The sequence below is a fragment of the Saccoglossus kowalevskii genome, chromosome 5 (assembly GCF_978046115.1).
Source record: "Saccoglossus kowalevskii chromosome 5, keSacKowa6.1, whole genome shotgun sequence".
Classification (NCBI taxonomy): domain Eukaryota; kingdom Metazoa; phylum Hemichordata; class Enteropneusta; family Harrimaniidae; genus Saccoglossus; species Saccoglossus kowalevskii.
In genome coordinates, this window is record NC_140645.1 from 20016866 (window position 1) to 20044650 (window position 27785).

General features: G+C 36.5%; 1 protein-coding gene and 1 long non-coding RNA gene across 2 annotated transcripts; one reads left to right on the forward strand and one right to left on the reverse strand.

Moving 5' to 3' along the window:
- The first annotated feature begins 5005 nt into the window (after window positions 1–5005).
- On the forward strand, window positions 5006–8531 carry LOC146745865 (uncharacterized). Its single transcript, XM_085499601.1, has 11 exons — window positions 5006–5569; window positions 6004–6107; window positions 6254–6321; window positions 6520–6632; window positions 6883–6992; window positions 7092–7193; window positions 7308–7400; window positions 7600–7733; window positions 7832–7987; window positions 8085–8207; window positions 8312–8531. Exons 1-11 carry the CDS (start codon window positions 5031–5033, stop codon window positions 8459–8461), a joined length of 1692 nt encoding a protein of 563 aa, XP_085355727.1. The 5' UTR covers window positions 5006–5030; the 3' UTR covers window positions 8462–8531.
- A 16005-nt stretch (window positions 8532–24536) lies between these two features.
- Window positions 24537–26032, reverse strand: LOC100377302 (uncharacterized). The gene is made up of 4 exons (XR_438053.3): window positions 25925–26032; window positions 25665–25804; window positions 25118–25181; window positions 24537–24676 (listed from the first exon to the last, which is right to left on the reverse strand). It is a non-coding gene; the product is annotated as an uncharacterized LOC100377302 (long non-coding RNA).
- Window positions 26033–27785: the final 1753 nt, after the last annotated feature.

The following is a 27785-nucleotide window of genomic DNA, read 5'->3' on the forward strand; positions in this document are numbered from 1 at the left end:
GAACACTAAGCCACTAAGTTAGGCCGTCGCTGATTGGCTGCTGTGCTGGAATGCCAATTTTTAGTTTCAAATAATCTTCCGCTATACGTATACAAATAAACAAGTTGTGAAACATGGCACCCAGTAAATCGACACTTTGTCGGTTTCAAATGTCGATTTATTACCTTAAAATGCGAAACAAAAAGTTCAGAGGGGATCGGTTGTTACGTTAATAACCATTGTTCATAATCGCTAACTTGGTTTTATTCAAAACTGCACAAATCCCGCGTTTTCTGGTGATGTCCGACGATTTCATGAACGGAATTGGCCAGCAGCCAGAATCAAGGGGGATTCGCACAGAGTTCTAGGTAAATCAAGTGCGCATACTCATTTCTAGCGAATCAGGCGTGCCGTAACAGCGAGTATTTCCTTGATTTACCCAGGACTCTGTGCGAATCCCCCTTGTCGATTTACTAGGTGCCATGTTTCACAACTTGTTTATTTATTTACGTATAGCGGAAGATTTTTTTTTTTAAATTAGTATTTATTAATTTTCAGCCCCCAATTGATTGTGGGTCAGGTGGCCATAGCGTGTCATTGTTTACAAACAGGTGTTTTTAGTGTGTGTTGTTATCATCGCTTGGGACTCAATTCCCGAGCGTGCGCAGGTGACGACCCTCCCACTTTAAGTTTAGCATTGATCTGCAATTATTGGTTGCGCCCTCTACAGAACTAGTGGACGATCTGCTGATTTCAGGTGCGCGTGATATGTTCTTTGACGCCAGTAACGCTGCATGCTTGTTCAAAGTTCGTTCACGACATGTTCTGTCAACAGCTCATGCATACCACAATAACATCAAATGCCACAGAAACAAGATTTCTAGCAATCGGCACCCAATATTATCTCACTTGTTTTACAACAACCAGATACGAAAAAAGTCGACAAAATGGCGGATAGTCATGCACACTGAGAAAAATGTCACGTGACAAAACACATAAACGGTCGATTCAATGAAACCGCGTGAGATACCCTCGTCAAATATTTAACTAGATTATAGCGATTTTCTTGTTTTCGTCGCAAATTTGATATCATGTTTATCCCATTTATATATGTTTCGCAGCTTTTAAACACTAACATATGACTCGTAGTCATGAATATACCAGTATACTACTACGTACAGTATATGACTCGTAATTCGTGAGCTGATAAAGCTTTCCAGACCGTTCTGTATCATTTGCTGAAGAGTTTCATGTCGGCAGTTTACCATTCGATCGATTAAAGGGCGTCGTCGATCCGCGTCGGGTTCCATATGGGAACCAATGCGGTGACGGATAGAACGCGTGTAAAATACATCAAACATAATTTAAGGTGTATGTTTATTTCTGAAGCCATTTAATAAATTAACACATTTTAGATGCATTTTTTAAAACATATTCATTAATTTTAGAGACAATTCAATTAGTGGAGTTTATGCAGTCGACGGCGTAGCTTCATTGGACATGGGTGAAGACCAAATTATGTTTTAGATAATTATACTTCGTGTGCCGAAAATCTACGATTTAATTTAAAGGGCTGTGGTTGTCGCGCTAGTTACCGCCGGTGAACTCTTCGATACCTTCCAATCACCTACAAATACCTAATCACAGTCCCTATAGAGGGACTGTGACCTAATTAAAGCTTGTTAACGTCTCAGTTTGTACTCGTTGATCGCCATCTTTGTTTATATGAGACCCATATATCCCACGCATGCGCGGCGCGACGACTACCGCCTTTTAACTACCATTCTAGATATAGTGTAGATCTCCTCAATATGTTGAGATATTTTTGTATTTTAAAATTGTCGGCCATTATATCAAAAAGTAAATCTGTTCATATGAACCAATCACAAATCACTAGAAATTGCATTTCACTGTATGGATGTGTTAATACATATCACACGGCGTCATTGAACGGAACAGGAAATTGATATGGCGCTACAATAACAAAGTATGATTATAAATTAAAAGTTGTTAAGATAGAAGCCTATTCATAAACTGGATGCAAATACCAGGGTTAGCCGGTTGGGGTCACCAGCCAAATTTTCGAAAAAATGATAGTTTTGTTTTAGTAGATAGTTGCCATTTTGTAGGTCAAACACTAACGATAAAGACTTTCCGTTTTTGACATTAAGAAATTCTTTTGTTTTTTATGAGAAAAAACAAACTTGAAAAAAACGGTATTGACAAGATAATTCAGAAATATATTGGAAATAATACATAACGAAGTGTATTCCCTATGGACCAATAAAATAATTTTCATAATTACCGATTACAGAATATTACAGAAAAAGAGGATAATTTGCTATATTGCAGTACAATAATATTCTATGATTTTGTCTTTTTTTTTAGGTATGATGTATTTCTGGGATGTATTGGGATATACTGACCCATTCACTGCTTCAGACACTGACGCAGACAAATTCTCCGAAGAGTTCTCCCAATCACGACACATTATACATGTCGTTTCTCTACCATATTAGGAAATGCGAATTCCAAATATGGAATGATTACGTACGTAAACATCCTCTAATAATAAAACCAAACATGGCTGCCGGTTTGACCGGACTCCACACAAATAAGTTTGCTGATTCAGTTCTAAACTTGTTGGATTTCGGCATTCCCATGATGTGTCCTTGGAAGGTAAAGATGTATAAAAATAACTCAGACAGTACACCGTCGCATCGACCTCCGCTGCGTGTCGGTCGATACACTCGCTGTATTGTCTTCGTGCATACTATGAGGTATCCTCGTAATAACCTCATATTATAGTCCAGATTACACCCAGTCGAACTGTCCCACTCAAGTCATCTATATCAATTTTGCAGTAAGTCAGTGTCGGTGAATATTATAGACCGAAGTTATATTACTTGTCTTAGATATTAGAGCACAGAACTGATATTATGTTCTCCTGTTCATTTACAATTACAGTAACAAGTAATTAATATTAAACCGCGGGTCTGGGTGTATAAAAGGAAAGATGGCCGCCACTTTTCAGTATGCAAATGACACTCAAGCGTGAAACATCTCTTCGGGGTGCTCCGCAAAATCACTCTTTTCGGCAATCTTAACGCCTGTGGTGCTTTATTTTCATGTCGTACACAAACATGAATATGTCCGCGATACAACTGCGATGTTAATTTACGAGTTCGGTGCGATATCAGTGTGATTTCCGCGTAAAAGCGACGGAAAAGCATGATTCAAACAGTCGTTTTGACTGCTCAAACTGGCTGTCAGTCATGGGTTTATGTAAATGTAAGGTGTTAGTCCCGAGTTGTTTGTTCAATCTCTAGGTATGTTTATGTAATTACGGAGTTGATCATGTAAGTGATATCGTGGAGCTAATAAGAAATGATATGCTGTGAGCTGTTTGTCCGTCCGTTCATCTCAGGGGACATCGTCGGCGCTCCGTGAAGCGGTCCGATCCGAGCGAGTGCGAATCGCACGAGCTGGGGTGTGCGCGAGAGGGGAGGGACTTTGCGTAAACATACCAATAATTTCTGTAGTGTGTGTGCGCAAAGAAAGACATTCGCGGTTACAGGGCTGGGAAAATAAAAAAAAAATGGTTTTCACTCTGATATCGATGAAAAGAGTCGAGGGAGTCCCAAATACGTCCCCGACAAATTTCTCTTCGTTCTCGAAATAAATAAATTGAAAGGTCTCACAAAAAATTATAATGTTCCCTGAAACATGTCCCTGCAGTGAAATATTTAGCCCTTTTTGTCACGTACTAGTATGAGCCGCACATATATTCATGTATATTTGGCGTCGGACCCGTGCCGCACAGCCGTATACGTATAATAAAGTTTTTTTTTGTTTTTGTTTTTTTGACGTTGCATAACGTCATTATTGCCTAGACGACAAGACACATTATGGCAAACGTTGTAGGACAACTACATTGTGTAGGTCATTCAAATAAACTACAGTTATTTCATGATGCAAGTAATTGACAATACGGTAGTTCTCTTTTTGGAATATTTGTTGGCCCTGAAAAGGGCCGTTTGGTTCGTTTGTATCAATGAAAGACACGTATTTTTCAGTACCAGAGATGACCCATATAAGGCACGCCTGGGAGATTGGGATACAGTCCGCGTATCTGTCTTACAACACACTCCGGCATCACTTCTCTTTGTGTTACCACAACGTCATCAGCCCTCATAAGTTGTGACTTGCGCTGGATGTATCTTTCGTCAGTCCACGCATTTCGTCGTCCGAGCATCGTCCAATACTTTTTGTATAAACGACGCCTAATAGCAGCGTTGTTGTCACACGGACCCTGGCCATTTCCCAACCAATCTTGCCTGTTTGTTGTCACACAAGGTTGACTAAGACAAAACCGACACTCGTTTTGCCCGACGACTCTCTCAACAACCAGATCAGGCTCCAACCCACTATCATCTAAATCTAGTTCTTCCTCCGCCTGGTTCTCGTAAACTAAATCCCAATCAGAGTGGGAGAATAGAGCGCGTATCGCGGCCTCTTGTGCTTCCGAGACATGTATCGTTATTCTGTGCATGTTGGCTGTTACACGGTAAAGGTGCAATCAAATGTCCCGCCAAACACGTACACTTGACTTCAAGTACGCGAAGTTCTGCTATGCTTCCGGAAACAAGTGCAAATGGGTATAAACAATAGTTTCCCTTTTTGGACAATACGATTTCATGATAGTAGACGTTAGAAGTGTGAGACAATATCACCTTGTCAAAGCCAGCTCCAGCATTTCCGTGGTAATATTACTTCATATGTAAATTATAAAACTGACGATACAGATTTATGTTGGTACATTCAACGCTGACAGCCACTTGCTCACTCGTCATATACGTAAACCTCTTTCAATTATTCAGTTTTTTTACTTACATCATTTTTTAATCCTTTTTACTTCGTTTTTTTATAATATAATTATAGTTTTTAAAGTTTTGACACTTCAACAAATTTTTTATTTATATTTACTGTTATTTCGATTTTTTTAAAACACATTTTATATATTTTATAACGTGCACATTTATAAAAAAAAAATGGATGTTAGGCCGTCTATGACTAAAGAAGCAATCAAGGCACGCAACCAACGAAGGCAACGTGACTCAACTATTCGCGGTCAGATAGAATTTTCCGCTCCTTCCGCAGAGGAAAAGAGGTTACTGCTAAACAAATTGTCAAATCTACGGTCTCGAGTTGATATCGTCAGAAATGCAAATTACTCGATCCTGAGCGAAGTTATCGACTTCTTTCTCATGAACCACAAGGTCAGCTCGGAGGATTGCCGCCCTGATGACGGTAGCAAAAATGGTGCAACTTTTGACGGACCAGTATATCAGCTATGCCACGAAACTAAAACGAATGAAATGATGTTTTTGAGTACGGTGACATCCATGCGTAATCTGACGAGTACCATCGAGCATCATAGTCGTACCTGTTCAGATAACCTAATGATAACGGACAGGACTTGTATGCTTGGTCACGCAGCGAGACTCCATTTTCAGTGCAATTGCAAGCATGCATTTATTTGGAACTCATCACCATACTTGCCAAATGGTAGACTCTTGGTAAACTATAGGTGAGTGAATTCTCAATTAATAGTATTTCCTCTAACATGTTTTTCGCAGTCGTTTATTTATTCTTTTGTACTTCAGTTCTTTGTGTTTTTATTGTATTTTTTTGAGTCATAATTATTATTTTATCACGTTGCAGAAACAGCGTATTTATATTTACTCATAACTCGTGATTTGCTCACACTGCGTATTGTTATATTTGTTTCGTGACTTGACACTTATAAATGAGCATTGCTTGCAATGTACATGTACAGTTATTAGTAAATAAACACGAGGACAGCTAGAATCCCATTTGTAAAAAAGTGTAGAATTCGTACGCGTTTGTAACTCACATCAAGCAGCAATGACTGACAAACACACCACGGTTGATATTTTTAGTTTCCATGTTTACACGCAACAACAATAACGAAAGAACTATTCTTTCATATTTACTAATCAGACTGCTGCATGGATTCTATGCATCCGGCATGAGAGAGCAAGAGTACAAAGTGATAGTGGATGCCGCTAATATGGGAGTTATAAAGAAATCGTACAGGAAATCATGTAAATATCCACTTTCTAAAATAATGACCGTAAACATTTGTGTTTATAATATTGCATACACCTGTACAACGATATATTTTATAACACGTCCACACAACATTATATTATCTGATACTGACCTGTATACTTTTTGTTTATGTCTACAGTTTTTCAGAATTACCAAGTACATGTTTCTGATGCCGCAAATGAATCCATGCAGGATGCTTTACATGAGGTATGAAATTAGAGAAAACGTGACCACTATATATTCATGTGTACATCCCGTTGTGTGCAATATTATTACATCAGCTATTGATAACAAACCGCCATCTCATAATGCAACAGTTATATTATTCAGTTATCGATAATATAAGGTAATTCAGATGTGACCCACATTTCTCATCTATGCAAAAATCAATTTATGTTATTAAAGGAATATGCTTCGGAAGACCGAGAGACAAGACAAGGTATTGACATCGTGTCGGATGCCAGACATGGCACAAGAAAAAATTCAAAACACAGTGATGTAGTGTTCTTGGGAGACATGTACGTATTAATCCATGGACGATTTGTGTATTGTTTATAACAAGAGGGATAGATTAGTAATAACTGTGAACAGCTAGCTGTGAACATGAAACTGTTGCACTTACCTTTGTTGGCATATCAACTCGAAATACGTATTCGCGTGATATTCTTTATATGTTATGAATAGTATTTATTAAAACATAAGTACATCCTCAAACTTTAGTGTGATTTACAATATATTGCTTGTATATATTGTTATTAAAATATCTAGAACACACAAATGCATCCACAAAGAGTTGGTGACTAAACATGACGATACATGCAGCCAGAGACACGAAATGGTTGGAGTTAGACGGTTTTACCAGTGGGCAGATGACGAAGGTACAGTAATATTTACATGCTGATTTAAAACACGATTCATATCTATTGTGCCAGACTGCAACGAAACTCACGTCATTCATATTTCTGTCTATTTTACAGGAGTACCAATATTGGTTCATGGCCACGACAAAAACATGTCCGTAAATAAATTCCTGAGAGAGGAACGCCCGGACACAGTCAGTAGCAACGACACGTGGCATGGTAAATATATTACTTACATTACAATCAGTTGCGTATACATGATTTAATTTCGAACACTTAGCTATATATTAAGATATTGTATTACTAAATCAAATAAATATGTTCATTGCCTAGCTACCAAAGAAATTGGAAAGAAAATAAAAAACATAACCAAGGGCGCTGCAAGGAACCATAACAAAACATGGCACAGAGAATTGTCGGATAAAGGTATGTCTTACTCTTGATTTGTGGTTTTGAATCGTCAATATTGAATAATGTTATCGATGTTAGAACATTGTGACTTATGTGCAATGTATATATATATATATATATATATATATATATATATATATATATATATATATATATATATATATATATATATATATATATATATATGTAATTCTTTTTTCTTTATTTTAAAAAGCTGCTTCCGTAAAGACGCATTTTTATTGGGCCATGAAAAAAGCTAAGACAACACTTGCAGGCAACAATAGGGACAGGGATGCCGCCGCTGCCGCACTGATAGCCAGTCTCGAAAATATTGTCAACCACTACCAGGTACAACAATTTATCTACAGATTTTCAACGTTGCTTTAAACGTCGAAGCTAAAATAAATGTTGACTTTTTACATATATTTTTTTCATTTACTTCACAGAATAATCATGCTGATTGTGACTCTGCATCGAGGTGTCGCACACAAGCGAACTACGAGCCGTCATTCACCATAATGAGAAGCCCTGTTGCTATTAATTTATTGCAGAAATTTATAAAACAGACTTCTATATATAGAAACCCGTTGAGTTACGTGGATGTAAGTTGTGCTTACTTCACGATTATAATTAATACAATATTTATTTACAAAATCCACAATTTATTTTCTAAGCGATTCATATTGTTATTATTTCCAGTGTATAGACACTCACTATGTTGAGACATTCAACAGTGTTGCGTTACTTTACCACGACAAGAGAATCAACTTTCAGCTCAGGGATTCCTACAAATTCCGAAGTGATCTCACCTGCCTTGACTGGGTATGTAATTGCGTCCGCATCGTTACCAACTCTAAATTATTGCGTTTTCTGTTGACACTGGCTAACAAATCTTATAGTTACAATTTAATTATTTTCTTCGACAGAATGAAAATGTTGACCGCCCTGCTACGTCTGTGACTGTGGGACAGAATGCAAGAGCGCCGAGGAGGAGGTCGGGTAAACGAAACCTGACTTCGAAGACGTATATTTGGCGTGCAAATATTTGGAACAGATTGATGCAGCAAATGTTTTAGACAAAACAAGTAAAACATAAACGATGTAAAGATAATTTTAAATAAAAAAATACATGTACAGTTAATATAACAGAGTAGTCCATTGTTTTATTGTGCCAGCCATTTTGCGGAAGAACAATTACCATGCTGTTTTGATCTGTTCAAGTTAGAAGTGGTGAATGGAAGTTTCGGTCACCATTTACCACCCCGACTTTTCGGCAACGGATTTTTGCCAAAAGTTTACTTATAACTATTTATTCATGATCCGCACGTTGCATGTTCGATGTATCTATATTGATTTACTCATAACTTTGTCTATTTAGATTTTTAATAATAACTGGCTTGTTGCAACTACGTACTCATTATATTTATAAATAAACCCACGGCAACATAGCACAGTACGTAGTATGAATACATCGCGCTCGTAACGTACGGGTTGTGAATTAATAAATACATTGTATAAAAAGGTCGCACTTGTAACATATTAGTACAATAGCAAGAAAGCAAAGGCATGAGCTCAATTCAGAGAGAACCTTACAATGCCGTAACGCCATTTACAGAAATTGTGCTTTACAGTCGACCACGAGCGAAACAAACACAGAAAACGGCTTTCAAAAGAGTGCGTAGGCCCAGTGAACGTCGAACAACGGGATTCAGCAAGTCCTTTCAAATCAGATAATAGCGTAATGCATGATGTTAGCTTACGGAATTAACGCCTTCAGTTGAAATGATAACAGCTGTATACCAAGTAAACAACTGGGCGGACCATGCAAATTACATTTCCCATGATGCACTGGTGCAATTCCTGGGATTGCGGAGCCGCGCTTTAAATCATGATGGAAATTTACAACTTCCACGTGATGTGAATATACTAGTAGTAATGCACGAAATTTAGTGACCCAGAAATTAAGCAATCCTCGGGGGCGGACATCCGGGCATTTTCACCGCCTGGCAACCTGCGGCGGTGAAAACAAAGGCCCAAAACTCGCAGAAAACGGTACTTTGGAATAACTGTTGAGACTCCTCTGAACAGTGTAACAAGATTAGCCCTACGTGTGTAACATATATAAGTTTGGTTGTTTGGGATTACTTCAGAGTTGAGTTTGTGTTGTTTTTTTCGAATTTTCACCGGCTCGACCGGCGTTCCAGAGCAGCGCGCACAGAGCCCATAGAAATGCATGTACAGTGGTGCGCGTCGTAGCAACGTGGAACGTCTTGTGACGTAGCTCCGCCCCCGAGGATATGAATCTTACACCGTGACCACAGCTGACAAGTTAAAGGGAGAATTAAATGACATAGTGTAATCATTGTAGCAGTCGGATTGCAGAACCATGTAACACAACGTTGTACAACTTGATCTGTTTGTTTAATGTAGTCCAGAAATAAATACGTAGACTGAGTGCAGCGAATATCTTATAAGAATCAGAACTCGTATCTGACATTAGGCACAATTCTTGTAAATTGCGCCCTCTTGTGACGGAGCTCTTGTTTGGCGTCAAAATGGTGGGTGAAGGAAATGTTGTTCAAATAGACAAATGTGTTTGTTTGTTTAGTCGTTCCTCGTCTAGAATATTGTGAAAACGCAATCGTCTTTAGAAGACGACTACAGATCACGATATCGAACGTGTTGAACGACTTTCGTGTCAAACATTTAGGTTACAGAAAGGATTCGCCACCAGAGGGCGCAATTTATTGGAAAGATGTATTATTTGTAAAAAAAACTTCTGTTTTAGCAGGTTGCATAGATGAAAATGCTTCTGTATTGTATGTCTCAAAAGTGATTGACATAATATACAACATGTCGCATCCGTTTCTGTAATAATGTTCACTTTTCTTTTATTTATTCACGTTGTGCCTGGTTGATGAAGGGAGAACGCTAGTATTCTGAATAAATATAGTATATAACGCAGACAAAATGTATTAATGTGGTGTATATGTCTCTTTTCAAAGTGAATTTTAAACACTGATTCAGGATTATAACACATTAAATGTAGAAGCTTACTCATACATTTCTATTTTGTTCATTGCAATTGTATGTACAATATGAAGCTAAGATTGCCTAAAAATTACTGTAAAACATGTTGAAAAAGCGACATGCAATTTTATTAAAATGAATTGTGGTAAAATGACGTAATAGCGAAATGTTGATTTAGCGAATCTCTCTTGTTTTTGTTGATTTCCTGTTTTCACAATACTTGTCTGTCGCCTGCCAAAACAAATGCACAGTTATCACCTCCATAAAAACAAAGAAAAACTGTCAAGTGTAATAGGGAAGCGCTCCAGATTATTATGTTTTCTGTGTTATTTACAAAGTGTGTGTGTGGAGAAAAAGATGTTGTTTGGCCGCCATTTTAAATTTATAATGAAGTCATTAGCGACATCTTAAATTAGCGAATCAGTTCTCTCGCTAAATTGGCGAAAAAGACACGTCTTACAGTACTCTATAGAACATAATGTCAATATAATATAATATTTGTATCTTTTATTAAAACCCGTTATTTTGAAATAATAACTAATTTGAGATTTGCGATATTATCTGTACCATAGAGAATATCTCAAAATATGCACGTAGACACATAGAAGGTACTAACGGAAGGAGCCACGACGCCAATCAAGTGGCCACTTAAGCCTCTTAACTGGCTTATTTCCTTTTGTTTCAACCCAAATTAATCCTGATAAGGCCATTGTCTAGCTCATCTTTGATGTCCGTGATAGTTTGCGATTGTTTACACAAGTAACGAGTTAGCGGAGTATGATACAACCCCGCCATTGTTTTAATGTGACTATAAAATATATGCGCATTATGAAACTACGGTCATCACACATGCGCACTGGGTTTATTTAGGTGTAAAAGGTCAAAATACGTATTTCACAACTGGAAATTCAACTGATGAACGTTTGACTTCACAAATTTCCCATGTTTTAAATATTAGCAACTGTAACTAGAACAAGATTTCGAGTGCATACAACAACAATTCCTAAGGACTCCTAAGAAATATTATCACAGAGAATGTGTCGAGGCATGCTCTTCTTTCGATACTATCTTTTCTGTTGGTGTTCGCCGATGTCCGGTGGTCAACAATTTCGACAGTTTCGGGCGCCAAACCCACGCACTGACAATGGTACCATTGAATAATGCAATCGTCACAAGCAATCATTGATTAACTCTAATACCATTACAAATACAAAATTCACGATATTTCACCAGAGTTTCTTCAATCAATGTTATATCTGACAATTTTCCATTAAAGTTCGCCATTTTCAATATTGTGCATGCGAGGTACGACTATCGCTTCCGAACATGCTCCGAATATTACCAAATGCTCGAGATTAGCATAACCCATTGTACGAAGGTGTTAAAAGCTAACAAGAACAATGTTTGTGAACACACATTGACAAAAGATCATGGGGTAAAGCTAAAACAATAGCGTCGTGGCTCCTTCCGTTAGTACCTTCCATGGTAGACAGGACAGCGGAAGTATCGACCGACGCGCAGCGGAGGTCGATGCGACGGTGTACTGTCTGAGTTATTATTATACATCTTTTCCTTCCAAGGATAGATCATGGAAATGCCGAAATCCAAAATGTTTAGAACATAATCAGCGAACTTTTTTGTGTCCGGTCAAACCCTGGTGGCAGCTATGTTTGTTTTTTATTATTGGAGGACGCTTAAACGCGTAATCGTTCCATATTTGAAATTCGCGTTTCCTTATATGGTAGGATGAAAATACCCCGTAGAATACCGAAAAATTACGGCACGCTGTAACTTATGGCGTTACGACGACAAATACATTATAAGTCAATATACTACATACTGTAGTAATATCTATATAAGTATATGTAAAGTTTATACGTGGTTTGTTTTGTGTTCTTGATTTTGTGTATGTTGTTTCAACTTTCTCATCAAAACGACATCCATATACAAATTATATCATTTTAATACCGGATTGCAATAATTATGACTATATTACCCATTCATTATACGATCTTGAATCTATGCCTAATAAACCAACTGACTACTTTGTTGCCATAACAACTTACAACAATCAACATAACAAAGGATTGTGTCTGTGAATGGCTCAAAGTGAGCGAGTGCCATTACATAGAGAACATTGGGCACATACTGTGTATTTTGCATATATACTGCATTACTCAAATTGAACAATCAAATATGTATATTAATATTTCCTAATTATTCACGCGAACGCAAATTCAAAACTAAGATTAATTGAATTAGTTTAACATTGTTCGATCTTTAAAAGACATTAGCCACCTGAATATAACAAAATAAAACAAAACAAACAAAACAACTAGATTTGTAGTCAAGGTGTTTGATCTACAAAAATGTAAACATCGTTTGCATAACCACCACCTTTGCCGTCACCAGCACATGCAACCGAAGGTCCATATGTCGCATACGTTTGGCAAGCTGTGCAACCTGATGCACACCATCCTCCATTCTGAATGGCAAACATAGCGTAACCATTATCTCGAGCTACGGAAGCGCATTTCTCGATAGCATTAATTCGCGATGAGTATACCCCGTCTAATCGTTGGTCAGTTCCCTCGAGCGTCGGTATAGCACGCACGCTTGAATCACCGAAACAACCAATGTGTTGGTATTCTGAAAAAAACAATACAAAAAGGAAAGAGACGTGCAAGTTGGCTATTTATAACACTGACTCTGTGTTATTTATTAGCCATGTGAATCGTTACAATATCAGGTTATTACAAGGATACCTCAAAATATGAACGAAGACAGTACAACTGGAGTATCGACCGACGCGCAGCGGAGGTCGATGCGCAGGTGTACTGTCCGAGTGCATACTTTGAGGTATTCTCGTAATAACCTTATTATTATTATACATCTTTCCCTTCCAATGATACACCATGGGAACGCCGAAATCCAAAATGTTTAGAACAGAATCAACGAACTTTTTATTATTATAGGACGTTTACGAGCGTAATCATTCCATATTTGGAATTCGCATTTCCTAATATGGTAGGATGGAAATACCCCGTAAAATACCGGAAATTACGGCACGCTGTAACTTATGGCGTTACGGTGACAGATGTATAATAAATTAATAATATATATGCAGTACACTCACCACACGACGTATTGTCACAGGGACACGATTGTAGACTATTTACCGTGCACACATCGGCGCAATAAGAACTGCACGGTGTTTCGGTCGTAACTGAAATAGATATATATGATATATTGAGTTACATTTAGTTTTGTCTCGGGTAAAGGTTCATAATTATACTGGATTTGTTCATGGACGAATACATACAGGCTTTTAGAATATTGTATTCCCGTTTTTACCAGTCTGTTTAACAACACTATTGTTCAACATAGTTACTGAGAACACTAATAATGCTATATTATTTTATTTTATTGAAATATACATTATACTGCGTCATGGAAGTGTAAGTTGTTGAGTGTTTGAGGTGAACGTGTGTTACAGTATGTTTCTTACGGGAGAGATAGTAAAATAATCATGTGAAAAACTTACAAGGCGAACTGGTTACTGGTGCCGTTGTGGTTAGCAGCATTGTCGTCTTCGGAGAAGTTAGTTTTATTGTTGACACCAAAGTTGTTGTAGTAGGCAGTAGCGTCGTCATTAGCGTAGTACCTAAAGTTGTTGACGCCAAAGTTGTTGTGGTCGACAGCAGCGTCGTCTTTGGGGAAGTTGATTTTATTGTTGACACCAAAGTTGTCATGGGAGACGAGAATTTAGTCATTGGGGTAGTAGTTGCTTCACTTGTTGACGCCATAGTTGTTGTGGTAGGAGTCAACGTAGTCATTAACGTAGATAATGGTATTTCGGATACCAGAGCTTGCGTGGTAGGTGGCACTGTCGTCTGTGCAGTAGTTGGTGGCGGGAAATTATTGGCAGTTGTAAACGACGTGTGAGATGCTACTGTAGCAAACACCGGAGAAGAAATCTCACTGCTGGTTGTCGTTGTAGGGATGTAAGGTGAGGTTTTCGTTAACTCAGTAGGAAGCCCCGTGCGAGTAGCTTGGAAGATTGAGGTTGTACTTGACATTTTGTCCGTCGCCTGTGTGGATTTTTCCACCGTGGTGAACGGTACAGCAGCTATTGGTTCTGTAGTGGGTATACTTGTAACTCTGTCCGTTGTATCTATCGTCGATATCATGATAGAATTATCGGTGAGTGTCGTAGGAATGGACGTTGCTTCTTTTGTCGAACCATGATCTGTTGGAAAGTAGCAGTTATTTCCAGATACATTCGTCGAGAGAATGGATGTGACTGACGTGTTCGTTTAAATATATACAATAATATATGATTACAAGATTTAGCAAAGATGCGTGAAATATATTGATGAACATGTTGATTTGGTAAAATGTGCGTGTTAAATTAAGTTAAAGACTTGAGATAAAATATTCAGAATAATTGATGTACAGGCTCATGAAGCTTTATCAAGCTTTTGTGTATGGTATTCAATGCATCTATGCAAATTATTCCCCGTGGCAGTAAATTCAAGATTTGAAACTACCCTAACACTTGTTCCCACACCGTAAGGTAGATATTCAAAAATCCATATTTATAAATTAATTAATATACCTAAACGTAAATAGTCGCTGAGACCTCTTTGAGAACGAGCGAGCTGCACGACTTGGTGATTCCCCAAGTAGTTGTTCCGTCATCGCGTCCGTCGTTTCTCTGACTTTACGTAACCATGGTGTTAGAAATGGTTGACGTGGTTACGGGAGAAAATGAAAACGGGTTAATGGACATCAACAAGTATCGTGGTTCGCTCGCCCTCAGTGAGTTCTGGACAGCCATTTTTGTGTAAGATTATTACCTGTAGTGACTGCCATCATGTCGGTTATTGAAATAACCGTTGAATTGGGCGTACCGTACTCCGTTGTGTGCACCAACGTAGTCATCCATGAAGGTGTTGATACTTCTGATATTGAACAATGAACGCAGTTAATTAGCATATTTATATTGTAATAGATGCAATGTATGTAACACAAGAGAACAATACAAGTATATGACTAAAGGTAATTATTGGTGGTTAAAAAATACCACGTACGAAAAGTATGAAGTACCCTTCAATCTCATATAACAAAACAGAACAACTGACAAGTAAACCACAGTACAACGTGAAATCAGTAAAGAAAGATAAGTGGAAAACATGGTGTCTATGATGTTATGTCGTGTCATGGAATGATCTTTTGTGCATAAGCTTGTTGGAATGTCCGAATAGCAGCCTAGAATGTTAGGAAAGTTGTCTTTAGAAATTATACAAGTTGTATAAAAACCACCGCCCTTCAAAAGTCGTGGAAATAGAATGGTAAGTCAGAAGAGTGTGATAGGTATTTTTGATGGGTAAAAACCTTTCACTTAGGTAACCGGGGTTCGGTCGTTTCCACGCTAGGCTAACAAAAGACACACACAAGCTTCGTTCATGTTCCCAAAACGATTCTCTGCCAAGTCCCTGGTTTTCACCCGAGACAGCATTAAATCCATCTTTATTTCTTGTCACCCCTTAACCAATTACAATCAGTATAAGAGACTCCAAGGCCTTGCCTTCCAACAAACAACCAATCACATGAAAGTTTTACACGTCATAATCAATTAATTACTCGTCAAGCTGTCTAGAGAAAACATTTCTATACATTGTCAACACTAACTAATATTGATGGGGTAATAATCTCGCACTAACATTCCACCAAGATACTACCTTTTTTAAACTCGCAAACAACATTGGTTTAGAATTACAGCTACTGTCTTGTATCTTAAAAACTGCAGAGTCATAAGATGTTTTTTGGTTGATTTCGACCAGCTCGCCATCTGGTCTTGTCATTAACCTTTATCAGTATATGTCATGACAACCGCTGTCAAACTGACTGAAATATAAATCATGATAAGAGTAACATAGGGGGACGTTGATTGAAATAGCGCGTACTTGCAGCGACTAAGACGTACACACGCAAATCGATTCTCTAACATGGCAGATACACAATAGTGCTGCTCATATGTATAGCCATTATATCAGATTTAGAAAGCCTACCCCAGTCACGATCACCCCCAAAGGGGATAAGACCATTCCAGCAATACTGACAAACACCCGAATGGAAGTAATATTAATTATTGGCATATTACAACCACTGAACACACACGGGGCGGCGTTTGAACTAACGATCACACAAATGCAACTAGCCACTGCAACATACGCGTTACCCGTTAGTTTTGTGACAACTTTAAAACGAACATGGGTACATTTGGCCAGGATTCCTGGTTTAGTGACATAATGCACTTTTGTTTACTCATTTTGGTTCGAAATACATCCATCCGCACTGAGTGATTTTCTGTCTTGAGTTACACCACTTCACATACAGAAACTGGCCCTTGTGTTTTATAGAAACATATTGTTTTCTTTCCTTTGACATTCACATGAAAATTACAACTAATTGTGAATAGCGTTTTGATATATGCCATTTTGTTCACGAATTCTGTGATTTAGCTTGTTTTATTACAGTTGTCTTACAGTTATAGTTATATTGGAGTTTCAACGATTCTTCAACAACTTCATGTTAAATTCCCATGTGTCTTACTGAATGGGTGACCGGAATAAATCCCAAAATATGCTTGGTTAAACAGATTAATGGGACAGTGCAAATTTAATTTCTTTAATTAAATTTGGAAAAGTTTATGAAAAGTCAGAGGAGTTGCATGCAAAGAAGGAAGAATTACATAGGAAGTCAACACGTTGAATAAAAAATTAAAAGTTTATCACGAAAATTAAAAAATGAAGTGGGAAGGTTGAAGAAGCGTCGAATGCCAGAATTCCGGAATTCCGACGTTGTCTAAGAATGTAGAAAAATGATTGGAATGTCGAAAAGTGGTATATAATGAACGAAAAGTTACATAGAAACGATTCATGAAAAGTCGGGAAACTTGACAGCAAAGTAGAAAGATTATCAGGAAAAGTTGTCAAGAATGCCTGTAAACGTGCCTGGAATATCGAAACAGTAGCATGCAAAAATAAATAGTTTTTCTAAGACAGAAATTTTGCAAGTAAAGTTTAGAGTCAGAAATTTAATGGTGTTTTAAAAGTCGAATATTTGCACATCTATGCACCATTGTCTGGAATGTTGGAACTGAAAATCTGCCAAGAAAGACAATTTGACTGGAAATGAAGGAATTTTTATTCAGAAAAGTTGCACGTCAAATCGATATTGCTTATTCATATGCACGAAGACAGTACAGCGAGTCCGAGTATCCACCGACGAGTAGCGGAGGTCGTTGCGACGGTGTACTGTCTGAGTGCATAATTTGAGGTATCCTCGCAATGACCTTATGGGAATACCGAAATCTAAAAAGTTAGAACAGAATCAGAGAACTTCTTTGTGTGGAGTCCGGTCAAACCCTGGTGGCGGCCATGTTTGTTTTTATTGTTGAAGGACGCTTACGCGCGTAATCATTCCATATTTGGAATTCAAATTTCCTTATATAGTAGCATGAAAATACCTCGTAAAATACCGCAAAATCACGACACGCTGTATCTTATGGCGTTACGGTGACAGATGTATAATAATTCTAATTAATTAATTAATTAGTCAGACTATTCCTTGTTGGCGTATGAGCTGAACAAGGTTTGTGATATGTAAAATGCACATCATCTGAATTTACCATAACAACTAAAACTGTACATAGTTGTAATAATTATGTTAACCGAATTCAACAAGTTTGATATCGATTGTGTAAGAATTACACCTAACAAAATCAATAACGACAATGTCAGTAACAATAACATAACCAGCCGTAATTATTTGGGAACAAGTTATATGGAAATTTACAAATCCATTACTGAAAGACAACAACAAACTAAACAATCCACATGTACCTTACATTAACAGTGGCGGCGGCACAGGGGGTGGAGGGCAGAGGCGCCGCCCCTCCAAAATCAGCCTAAACTCTTTGCCCCTTAAAATGCAGGAAATAGCGTTTCAGAGAGTCTAGAGTCATTCTCAGTCATAAACAAATGAATTACATAGGAAACCTGAGATCCATGTCAGACATGTGACGTCACTCTGTATTGATATAACGTCATAGATCTTACCCAATGAGGAATTCACATTTCCTTCACCGTTTTGATTGGTAACTATAACTACGGCTGTGATAGTACCAACAAAGGCAGTCACGCCCATTGTTGCTAGGATACTGCCAAATAACACTGAAGGCGTGAATGGACAACATAGATTTCTCTAAAATGAAAAAAAATACATAGATTCGTATCAATGGAATGCTGGGATTGAAATTTGTGTTAATCAGTGCAGAAAATAAGATTTCATGAATAAAATACGGTTTTACAACAAATGCGAATGCAAACATGAATAATTTTAGCTTTAGACGGCGGTATTTAAGCAAATGGAAGCATTTCCTCGTAGTCTTTAAATATGTGTAAGGCAACCACAGGTGAGGACTATAACAGACCAAAGGCGTATTTCTATGTTGAACGCAGAGTAAATTGAGTCGGATACGGTTGTAAAACACAGTTTGTACTCGCATATTCAGTGTTATTGCTGCATGGATTGTTGTTCTATATAGTAAATTATTTTGAAATGTTCTCAGTGTATATATGTCGCACGCAACTAAAAAAATAAATTCAAATTGTTTCGATAATTGCACATTGAATCGATTAATCTCGATGATATTTTTATGAAATGTTCTTCAAATATATTCTAATAGGGTAGATATATAAACTGTATTATATAACATGTCAAAATAACTACAGTTGTTATAGTGTAATAACAATCATGGAACATATATGTTAAAAACCAGTTAGAAAATGTCCGAATAATACAATTATAAGATGTGGATTAGGTATGCTAAAGGCCTTTTATTTGAAACTTGTATTTGGCTTTAATTTTAAGTAGCCATAATTTCATGAATGTAACTTACCAATTTGTCTTTTCCATTGGTTGCCAGATCTTTCACTTTCTTAATGAGGTCCCATCTTTATGGATAAATAATTGATCACCAGAATGGTAAGTATTGCTTACAAATATCAATACAGTATCATACAAAGTGAATACGAATTGGATGGTATTGTTTAGCTACCAACAAACTCCACTTTATAACGAATACATTTATACTCGAGAAGTATTATTGAATACAAACTTTTGAAATGGTTTACTATATTCTCAGGAGATATAAAACTATGCCATTAATGAAAGGAACGCAAGTGTGGTCGCTGTGAAGCTGTACTGAATTATTTATCATAACAACATATACTATTCGTATGATATGATATACTATGATATACGTATTGCAGAAACAAACAAACATGCAATTGGTATGAACACTCTTTCCAGATAAGACGTGAGTAGAAATAAAAATGTTATTACCATGCCATATTACTCAATCATAGGTACATTGTGAACCATACAATATGTTCACATAATAACACTGCACAATGCGAATTAGATAAATATAGCGTGTTCCAGCACCACGTGGCCACAATGGCAATTACATTAAATACTACGGGGTTAAGACCGCAAAGTATACACCTGAAAGTCGATGCCACCTGTACTGCCCGAGTGTATACTTTGCGGTATTTTCGCGATAACCTTCTTATTGTGCATCTTTTTCTTGCTTGTAATATTAATTTAATTAGAGTTTTAGGCCAGAATGAGACTGAACGACGCTTGTTCGTCGTGCGTGCGAACGTTTGCGTGAATGACGGGGTGTCTATTGCTAACACGCTATAACGTGGCTTCTTTCAATGTAAACAAAGGCAAGTGTTTGATTGCGACGTCAATAACCTAGAACGAGTCAATGTTGGTGATATATTTTGCATAATGGAACATTCGAACCTTATAATGAGTTTTGTTATGTTTCAGTATGAGGACTGATATCCTGGCTTTTTACAGAACGGCAAATTCAAATGTGTTCGGTGCTAGTTGTATAAAAGCTGACACATAGCATGTGTATTTGAATATTAAACATACTGATCAATGACAGATAATTGACTGACGTACGTTGTTTTTCCTTTCTCCTCAAGTTCTTCAGGGTCTATCTCCAACCCCCCTGCTTCATCACCATATGTTTCAGCCATTTCCCTGTTGGGGTAAGCACAATATTTCTACCATAAGTTTGTTATAATAATTTGAATAATGATTTGTCACATCACCACAAAAAGATGTATAAATTTCTGTAAATTGTGTCTAAAATAGAAAAAACAGACACCAAATTAAATGGTTAAATTGGTATTGACCTACCAGCTTCACCAGCGTCGTTTACCGTGTAGATATATTTATTTATTTACCATGTGATATACTGCGTACTAAGCTTACATTGCCTTTAAAATTGATGAAATGTAACTATTTCATAAATTTGCATAATTTAGGGTGTGTGTGCGAGGTGTTTACACCGTTGCCGATACGCCCAAATGTCTAACCGGGGCCTACCCTGTTCATAGTAAACCTTTGAGCGAATGAGTGTTGCTGTTGTACTGGTTCACCAATACAGAACCATTTACAACAGCTTCAACGACAAAACTATGAAAGCCATCTGAAGCCTAGTTAACAATCTAAATATAACTTTAGCTTCATGTTTAATAATCAAATCGGATTATGCACTTGTTTCATGCTGAACACAACTCAGCACAGTAGAACCATAAATAGATTAGCAGTCAACAGAAAATATGAATTGCAATTCAATTCCTGAAAAAAAAATTATAACTCCGATTTATAAAAATAATATTTTATTAAAAGCATTGATTCGGCATAACCCTCACTGAAGTTTTTTCCAATGCAGTTGTACTTGATAAACGAGTATTTGAATAATAATAACAATATTCACTATTATGTCATGTCCGTATGTGTGCTGCTAAATTAAACCGTAGTTATTGTGACAAATCGCATTACTGGTATAAACGTAAATGCGATGACATGTCTGTTTTTGCTGAGACCATGACTAGCTTTTGTTATTCCGATGGTTATCAAATGAATTGAGTAAAAGGATTGTTAAATTACCCCCTTCTTCTTTCATTGTTCATTGTGTATATGTACACAACCCATGAATTGTGAGCTGGGCTGTATATATGAAAATACACAGTAATACAACAAATAATCATGTTTCTGTTTCGTTGTATATTCACTCGGCTACATGATATTGCTTTCATGGTATGGTAAATTTCATGACGCACCAACAGTTAATAATAATAATAATAATAATAATAATAATAATAATAATAATAATAATAATAATAATAATAATAATATTAATAATAATATCATTATATCATGCATACGCATTTTAATATGTACAGCCATTAACATAACTTGAACAGAATTTGGTAAATGATAACCAGAAAGAAGGACAAAGTTACAATATAGTTTCATTTCCTTTGATATGTATCAAAATCTTCGTACACCATCCTTGTTTACAAGGTCACATTGAAACAAATAATCATACACCTTGATTTGATGCGCATTCCTTAGTAAAAGCACTGTGGGTATGATGTAAAATTATCTTTGAAAAATGTGTATCTGTCACAGCAAAACTATACACGTACCTGTGAGTACAAACGATTTGTCAACATTCGTAGCATTACAACCTTATTGTTGGTATTTAAGCAACTGTAGCACAATGTACACGGCCATTTTGAACATTAGCAGTAAAGCTGCTTACCCACCGAAAGCATATTTAATGAACTGTATTTTTATGACCACCTGCAACATTACGCCATATCCGGGTGGTTAATTTATGTGTTCGAAAGATCAAAACAGTGTCTAAATAATGAAATGGGATCCTTCATTGTAAAGTTGGTGTGATTTGTCATGATTTGTTTCTATGTGTCTAGAGGTTACTGATACGACTTGATAGCCTGGTTCATGTGAATAGCTGGTTTATATTATTCAACACATTCTCATAACCTGTCAACATTTAAGCTTATACAAGGTCCTGGACGAAACCTTAATCAGTGACTGGAACTAAATCTGACAATTTGCTATGTGTAGTTTCTTAATATAGAGAGCAATTAATCAATGTGTCATGACGTGTTAAATACTTGTGATTGGCTACATGCGTGTTGAATGTTTGGAGGCTACGCCATAAGCTTATGAACTCCCCTGTAATTGGCTAAGGTTTGAGAAGTAAATAGAGCAAATCTTAGTCAGTATGAGGGAGATCTCCACGAGGCGAGGCGAGTCTTGACAGGGCTCCACGAAGCGAGAGAGTCTTGGGGGACCTTTCCCCGAGGCATTCTGTCTTGGAGAGTCTTGACGGGCGACTGAGACTAGAAGTTGACACGTATTCTTAATCTTTGTGTGTCTTTGTTAGATAAAGGGCTGTGACGTATCGATCCCCTGGTACCTGAAGTTAAGGTTTAATAACACGAGAATCATAGATTTGTTATTGAATGAGACAAGCTATTTTGTTTTTTTATAGAATAATATCAAAACTAATTATACTTATATATATATCATCAGCATTAGAACATGAATAATATGATACATATATCACACCTTATAAATACACTTTCAGGTGATAACATTTTACACCTTATATAAATGTATCTGTGGTTTGGAAAATTTAAACTATTTTCCTGTCATGTAAACCTATGTATGAATCATATAATCATTTTCACACCACTTCAAAAGTAAGACATACACAGTCAAATAGCATCAACTATGACATCATAGGTTTGAGACACACTGAGGCTTAATGGTAGTTCACCATTTTTTAACGTTTCTGTCCTGATACAAAACCGACCTGTGTTAATCCAGAAATCTGAGGCCGATAAAATGAAGTATCAACAGTCTTTCTTTATTGTATTTCAAATTACCATATTTATACATCATAAATGTTTGCAATTATGTTGGTTAGATATTAAACAAATTAAAATAATTTTTCAGAATATTTGCCAAGTTTTTCGCAACTGAATTGTCTTCTATCATCTATCTGTCTATCATACTAAATGTCTATCGCGTATCACGGAAACATAATACTTTTGCATTTTAAAGATTATCTAAAGTACTGAGATTAATTTACTGTTTTGATTATATCAATTCATTTATTTCTCCTACCGAGAACCTCAGCGTACTCGTCTTAGAATGATATAACTCGTCTGCGTAGGTTAGTAAGGTTCTAACTGTTGTTCACACTATCGGACTCGATACGTCGTGTTTAAACTGTGGTTGGTATTTACACATATCAGACATTGTCTGTTATGTACTTTCGCTCCATTTATTAGACATACTCGTACAATCCACAGTTGTGGTTTTTAGTGTGGAATTTCACGATATTAAACTTGTTCATTTCATGGAAGTTAGCAATGTACGCGTGCGACGATACGATATTTTACACAAAGATAACATCAGTAACAGACCTTCTGCATCCCGCCCTCCATTGACGAAATGACTGTGTGACGTAATTATGACGTGGAAGTGATTGGTAACGCGACTGTAACTGCTTGATCTACTTGCACGGCTTAAACTTGTACATTCATCGTAAATTGGCATGTGATCAATAGTGGCAGGGAATTCCATGGAGGAGTGTCTCTCTGTCATTTGAAGTTGGAATGAATAAGGTTTGAATTGTTTGTTTGTCATGACGTCAAGGCCGTATTATTCACGAGCTGGTAACGACCATAATATCATAATTTGTAACGAACAACTTGAATGAGTGATATCATCTTTACTTTACCGTTGAGTTGAAATGCACTTTAATTGGACAAGAATATATTCTCAACTACCAATGCGATACACAGATTTTCCCGAGTCGAAAATAAACCACATTTTCACACATGTGTTGTTAAATAATTGTTTATTAGGTGTAAACATTTGGAGAAGAAATTCGTACAATCTTTGACTCTTTCATTTCCATGCTTGTTGCTACAATTTGATATTTATCATGTGTTCACAAACTGGAAAGATATTCCTTTACATTGCATGCAAATTAAGAAGAAGATGATGATAGCGCAAGTCATTTGGGGGTTAACTAGGTCTAACCACTGAAGGCAAGATCATCATTCGTATATGCGTGCAAATCATCGTTCAGACACTAAATACAATATAACTACTATGTAAGAATAAAAGACCTCCAAAACAAACTCTCAATGGCACGTCGTGCCGTTTTATTTATAATAAAGAGATGATGTAGAATTGTAGACATTTGGAATGCCGAGGCTTAGAGCAATTCATGCGATTACGTCGAATTGCCGCGTGCCGTCTATCCAAGAAATGCACCTCTGAAAGAATAACAAAAACACAAATTAATAGATTGGACACTGAATGCTACCATGACACGCATACTACTGTGACGAAATGTCAGGAAATCCAAACGTACTCGACCAACTCGACCAAAAGGACAATGGTTTATTCAATGTGTGAAATAATAATAAACATTGACCAATTATACATTATAATTTATCATTTTCACCAGATATTTTAATCATAGCAAATTGCTAAATCGTTAATTATTCCATAATTAAAATCAGAAACTACGCCCGAGAGTAAATTACAGCTTGACAATGAAGGATATATACATGTATACAATTTAGTTCCAAAACTGACGCTCGACGGATTGAAGAACGTGGCGCAATTTATCTTCGTCACGTTTTCTAGAGATCATAAAGGCTGTTCACACAATAATTATTAGTATATATATATAATGTTACATTTCAACTTACTCTGGCATACACACACTCTTTGTGCCACAGTCGCAATACATCTTCAAATTTTCCATGTAGCAAACTGAGATAGAAATGGACAATATATTTCAGTTATTATTTGTAAGCAATGTATAGCCAACGTAAAAAACAAATTTAAAAATACCGATTACATGTTATTACTGAAGAATATTTTTGCAATTCTCTTGTCTTTTTTTACGACTAAAATCAACAGTCTCAGAATGAACTTGAATATGTAGCTTGTTCAACAACTTATGTATGAACAATATTTTTAATAAATATGTTTTACATACTGTATTTTTTTTCCATGAAAACGAAAAGATTTCACAATGTCGAAAACGGAGAATCGTAATGTTAAAATCACATTTGGCTACAAATGGTACACGTGGAAGCACAACAAGTAGCAGGGAGGAATATTCATAAAAAGCCAACGGATCATCAAGATGGGTCAGTTAAAAGTAGTTGACAAGTGGCGCATGTTGAATAAAGTAACTAAATATCTAGAAAAAAAGCATATGTATCAGTGTGAACAGCGATAAGTACTTACAGTCTAACTCCCTTTTAACAATTGGTTTAGAACCGGCGTTCTTGAAGAACCTGTCAGTAGCCGATGCCTCGGTGTTCTGCACCACAATTACAGCCATAACAACAAACAGGATTGCGAACAGTTTTGTTGACATGATGATTCTAAAAAATAACGAACAATGATTTGAAAAAAAATATTCTACAGTGCAACGTTGTGTTCTTTAAACGTCGATGGAAATCGTGGGTTTGCTATATATTGCACAATGTTTCGGTAAGACTTACCTCTCGCTTCTTTGTGAAATAGTAACGACAGAGACAGGTATTCACGGTTTACTAATGAGTCAGGAACTGATGTGAGTCTACTGATGTTCTGTTGAGTTTATATAGCACGGATCGACAGCTAATAACTCATGACAGCATTAATTTATGACAAAATTAATTACTTGGCAATTAACTGAATTATGATATCCCCCAAGCGCAAGTGTGTTTTTATAACTCATGCCAATTACGGCCCAAGGTTACGAGAGGGTCTAACAGAGCTTCATATCAGCAATTAATTCAAAAATCTATATTTCTAATTTGCGATTCTAATTCTTCTTTCTAATTCTAAAGCGCGCAAGACTGAACTAGAATTTATTTCTTTTCAGAAACCTTGTATTCTTTGAGGTTCATGTACCATTCTGCTACCGATTTGACCATGTGTTGTTTATGTACGTTGGTTAATATTGTTTTATTGTGGTTTGTGTAACGTTCGTGCAATATGCACGAAAATATGTATTTTTAATAGTTTGTTTAATACTCCATACTGTAGACCGAATCAAATTATGATGTATCAACATTATTTAATTTCCAGGACGCTTAACAGTATTTGTTGAAAAACGAAACCTACAATGATTGATATTGTTTGTTACAACCCGTGCACAAGCGTATTCCATTGTTAAATAAAACGAATATCTAAAGTGTTTTTAAAAAATATGATTCACACTTTATTCATGGGCATTTTGTAAGTCGGACATATATCTCTATTTTGGTGTTTGTTGTGTAAAACATGAAACACTAGCTAATATATGGTACAGGATATCTTGGGAATGTATTTATATCAACAAAACTAATGAACGCCTCATCTCTACATGACAGTACTCTAGTCCGACTCCCGGAAGCACTGAACACAACACGTCGGGCCAGTGATGTATTTTGTAGATTAGCGTTTCTGGTCGACACCTAATTTATCAGACATTTCCACATTACATACATCACTAGTGACGGTGTAAATAGGGTTGACCCTATTGCCTTTTTCAAAATATAGCTTTTCTTCTGAAACAGAAATAAGTATTACATTACACTCATTACTTGAATAGCAAACTTTGTGTTTAATTATTTATAAAATTAAAATATTTATAACAACTAGTATGCCTTCAATATATTTCCAAGTTTCGTGACAAACACTATACTGCTGCCCTGTTTGTCATTGGTCACATACCAGCCAGTGTGAGTATTTCTGATCATGTTCCCAACTTCCTTGATAGTAACGTAAAGTTACGTATTTTGGCTCGGTTTAGTCTTGATTGTTGCGTTCATCTATTTATTATCGTATTTGTGTAACTGCTGGACATAACGCTCCAGTAGCCTCCAGTTTCCCTAAGTTAATTAAAACATCATGTTTTATCATTTCAAATTTGAAATATTTTAAGAAATAATAATTAATGATGCAGAATCTCTTGAGGTTAGACACCTTTAATTACTACAATAATTGCTATAATTAATAGTGTTTATTTGCGCGTCAATAGGTTGATTATACAGGAAATTGAATACTGTAACATTTGCCAAGACAGAAAACCTTAACTCAGCTATTAGTCTTGTAAGGACAATGTGGTATAATGTGTGAAATGTCTACCGTTTCAGACTTTAAAAAAATGGCATTATACAGCTCTTTTCATATTTTCCGTCGTGTGTTCAAAGAAGTTGAGTCAGAGACAGTATTATAGTAGGTTAAATGTCTAGCCTGCACTGCGTTATATTTACTGGTTTACATACTAAGTTAAACGTGCATGATAAGGGGTGTGATTGCGATTTGTAAATTAAAAATTTTCCCTTTCTTTCAAGTAACATTCTCTTATAGGTGCAGCATATAGTGTACACATGT

Excerpts from the sequence above, each read along its gene's own strand:
- LOC146745865 (XM_085499601.1), top strand. The coding sequence starts at position 5,031 with ATGGATGTTAGGCCGTCTATGACTAAAGAAGCAATCAAGGCACGCAAC. Across the intron at positions 6,322-6,519 it reads TGCAGGATGCTTTACATGAG|GAATATGCTTCGGAAGACCG; the intron begins GTATGAAATTAG and ends ATGTTATTAAAG. Across the intron at positions 7,988-8,084 it reads ACCCGTTGAGTTACGTGGAT|TGTATAGACACTCACTATGT; the intron begins GTAAGTTGTGCT and ends TATTATTTCCAG.